Source organism: Poecilia formosa, unplaced genomic scaffold (genome assembly GCF_000485575.1).
Source record: "Poecilia formosa unplaced genomic scaffold, Poecilia_formosa-5.1.2 Scaffold466, whole genome shotgun sequence".
In the NCBI taxonomy this organism is placed as follows: Eukaryota; Metazoa; Chordata; class Actinopteri; order Cyprinodontiformes; family Poeciliidae; genus Poecilia; species Poecilia formosa.
Window position 1 is genome coordinate 215210 of NW_006800405.1, and position 2432 is coordinate 217641.

General features: G+C 45.1%; 1 protein-coding gene across 1 annotated transcript in view; it reads left to right on the forward strand.

Annotated features, from left to right (window-relative positions):
* The first annotated feature begins 1506 nt into the window (after nt 1-1506).
* The window catches only part of nmnat2 (nicotinamide nucleotide adenylyltransferase 2), a 10704-nt gene continuing 9778 nt past the window's right edge, over nt 1507-2432 (forward strand). Inside the window, exon 1 of the mRNA XM_007578082.2 lies at nt 1507-1717. Coding sequence (XP_007578144.1) covers nt 1633-1717 — 85 coding nt within the window. The 5' untranslated portion in view covers nt 1507-1632. The remainder of the gene's footprint in view (nt 1718-2432) is intronic.

The following is a 2432-nucleotide window of genomic DNA, read 5'->3' on the forward strand; positions in this document are numbered from 1 at the left end:
TTATTTTTTTCTTTTTTTTTTTTTTTACCAAGGACCCTGAAAGGATTCTTTATAATCTAAGTTTTTATTTTTCTTTCTCTTTGTGGGTTTTCCTAGGAAACTGTATGACAGTATTGAGACGAAGTTGGATGTGTTTCAGTCCAGTAACTTGCAATAAACATAACTGGTTGATAGTAAACTGCTATCTGAACCCGAGTAGATTCTGTTTTTTGGTTACATTTTCATGAGAGCAGCTCAGATTGAAAGAAAAATCCTCTTTCAGTGTCACTTTCCTTTAGAGCAGCCATCATTTCCATGACAACCACAGCTTATCTAACAAACATCAGGAGGCGAATGATGAGCGTAGATGATAAACCTTTACTCTGATAAACAGGAAGTTGGATCCTGCTGGAGCAGAAAATGTTTTTAAATAACTTTAATTATCAGCAGATTTATTATAGATTATGACCTCATTAAAGGTTCTGATCAGATTTGATCAGTTATCGGTTCTGATAAACAGAAACTGTTCCTCTGTAACAAATGGAGATGAAGGAAGCAGTGAAGTTCTGGTCTTCAGTCCAGTTCTGCTCCCAGGTTCTGTCCAGACTGATCCTCAGTCTCCACAGGGCCTCAGTAGAACCATGACCCAAATGGACCAGTGGAGGCCGACCCACCAGAACCGCTCCAGGAACTCATTCTGGTTCTCCTTCTTCCAGGAGAACCAGAAAATCCAGAACCAGATGTAGAACTCTGCTGGCCTCACTGCTTCGGCTAAGGTCAGAGGTCATGAAATTAGAGGTCAGCAATAAGGAACAGAGGAAATGGCCTCTATGGGAAAGACTAAAGATCAGAACCACTTCTGAGCCAAAAGAACTCAAAGGCCCAGAAAACATCTGGATGATCCTGGAGAAAATATTCTGTGGACTGAAGAGATAAAATACGTCCATCCTGTAGGAGTGAAACCAACTCATTCAGAACCAGAACATCAGACCTACATTCAAACATGGTGGTGGCAGTGGGATGCTGTGGATCTGGTTTACTTTTCAGCCAGAAAAGACCTGCTTTAACTGATGGAACCATGAATTCTGCTCACAAGCAGAAAAATCCAGCAAGTCCACCTCTGAATGGCTTCAACACCATCAAAGTAAACATTTTGGGATGGCCTAGTCAAAGTTTGGGTAACTCCTTTGGGCTCCTACCAGAAATCAGAGGGGGCCAAGCCTCAAATAAAGAGTATTTTATCAGGAAAGTCTGGACCACACCACAGGAAGGACAATACAGTCGCTCTACATATTTATTTCCTCTGAACCCAACAGGAAGTTCATGATGACTCATATCCTGTTTCTGACCATCAGGTGATCAGCTGATGGCCTAATCTAACATTTCTCTAGATTCTATAGACGTTTCCATCATGTTTCAGTGATGATGAGGAGGATGAGCCTTCCTCCTCCTGTCATGGCGGCTGCTGCTCGGATTTAAAGCGACAGGCTCCCCTTCCCGCTCTGTCTCCCGCAGCGCAGCGCCTGTCTCTTTAAGGCCTGACGTCGCTTCCTTCAGCTCCCTGCCGCAGACTCGCCATCAGCCTCGCCTCTCTCTGACAAACAGAACCAGACTGGACCGGGACCGGGCCGGATCGGATCGGACCGGAACGCCATGACGGAAATCAGCAAGACGCACGTGATCCTGCTGTCCTGCGGCAGCTTCAACCCGATCACCAAGGGACACATCCACATGTTCGGTGAGCATCTGGGGAGGCCCGGTGGGGGACGGGTCCGGGCCCAGGCCGGACCCCCTCTGGTACCGGTCGGACACAGCTGGGCCCGGTCCAGCCCTGAAAATAACGGGGAATCTGCGCTGGTTCGGCTGGTGCTGTCCAGCACCGTGGTGCTGAAATGACGTCACCCAACCCAGAACCAGCTGCTGGTACATTCAGCGGTACCGGTTCCGACAGGAAAACAAGTACGGGAGCGCTGCGGGTTCTGCGGGTCCAAACGCGTTACACAACAAACAACCGAACCGGAAGTTCGGGAGAACACCCTGAGGATGAACAAACAGGCCCAACAGAACCAGAACCGATTCTTGGTGTTTGGGTCGAAATGAAAACGTTTAATATAAATATCATCTCAAATTAAAAAAATATCAGAATCAATTTATTGATTATCAGCTGGAAAAAATTGATCTGAAATTATCTGGAGGATTTTACATAAATAATTACATTTATGCAAATTAGTGTCTTTATTATTATTCATGGAGACGTTTTAAACTCAGAAACATTAAAACTATCAGATTAATACAGAAATTTAAAGATGATTTGAATATTTTCAGCTTTTTGTCGCCGTCAGTCTGAAACTGAAAACATTATGAGGCAGAAACGACCTCAGATGATCAACACACACAGATCCATCCATCATCCATCCATCCATCCATCCATCCATCCATCCATCCATCCATCC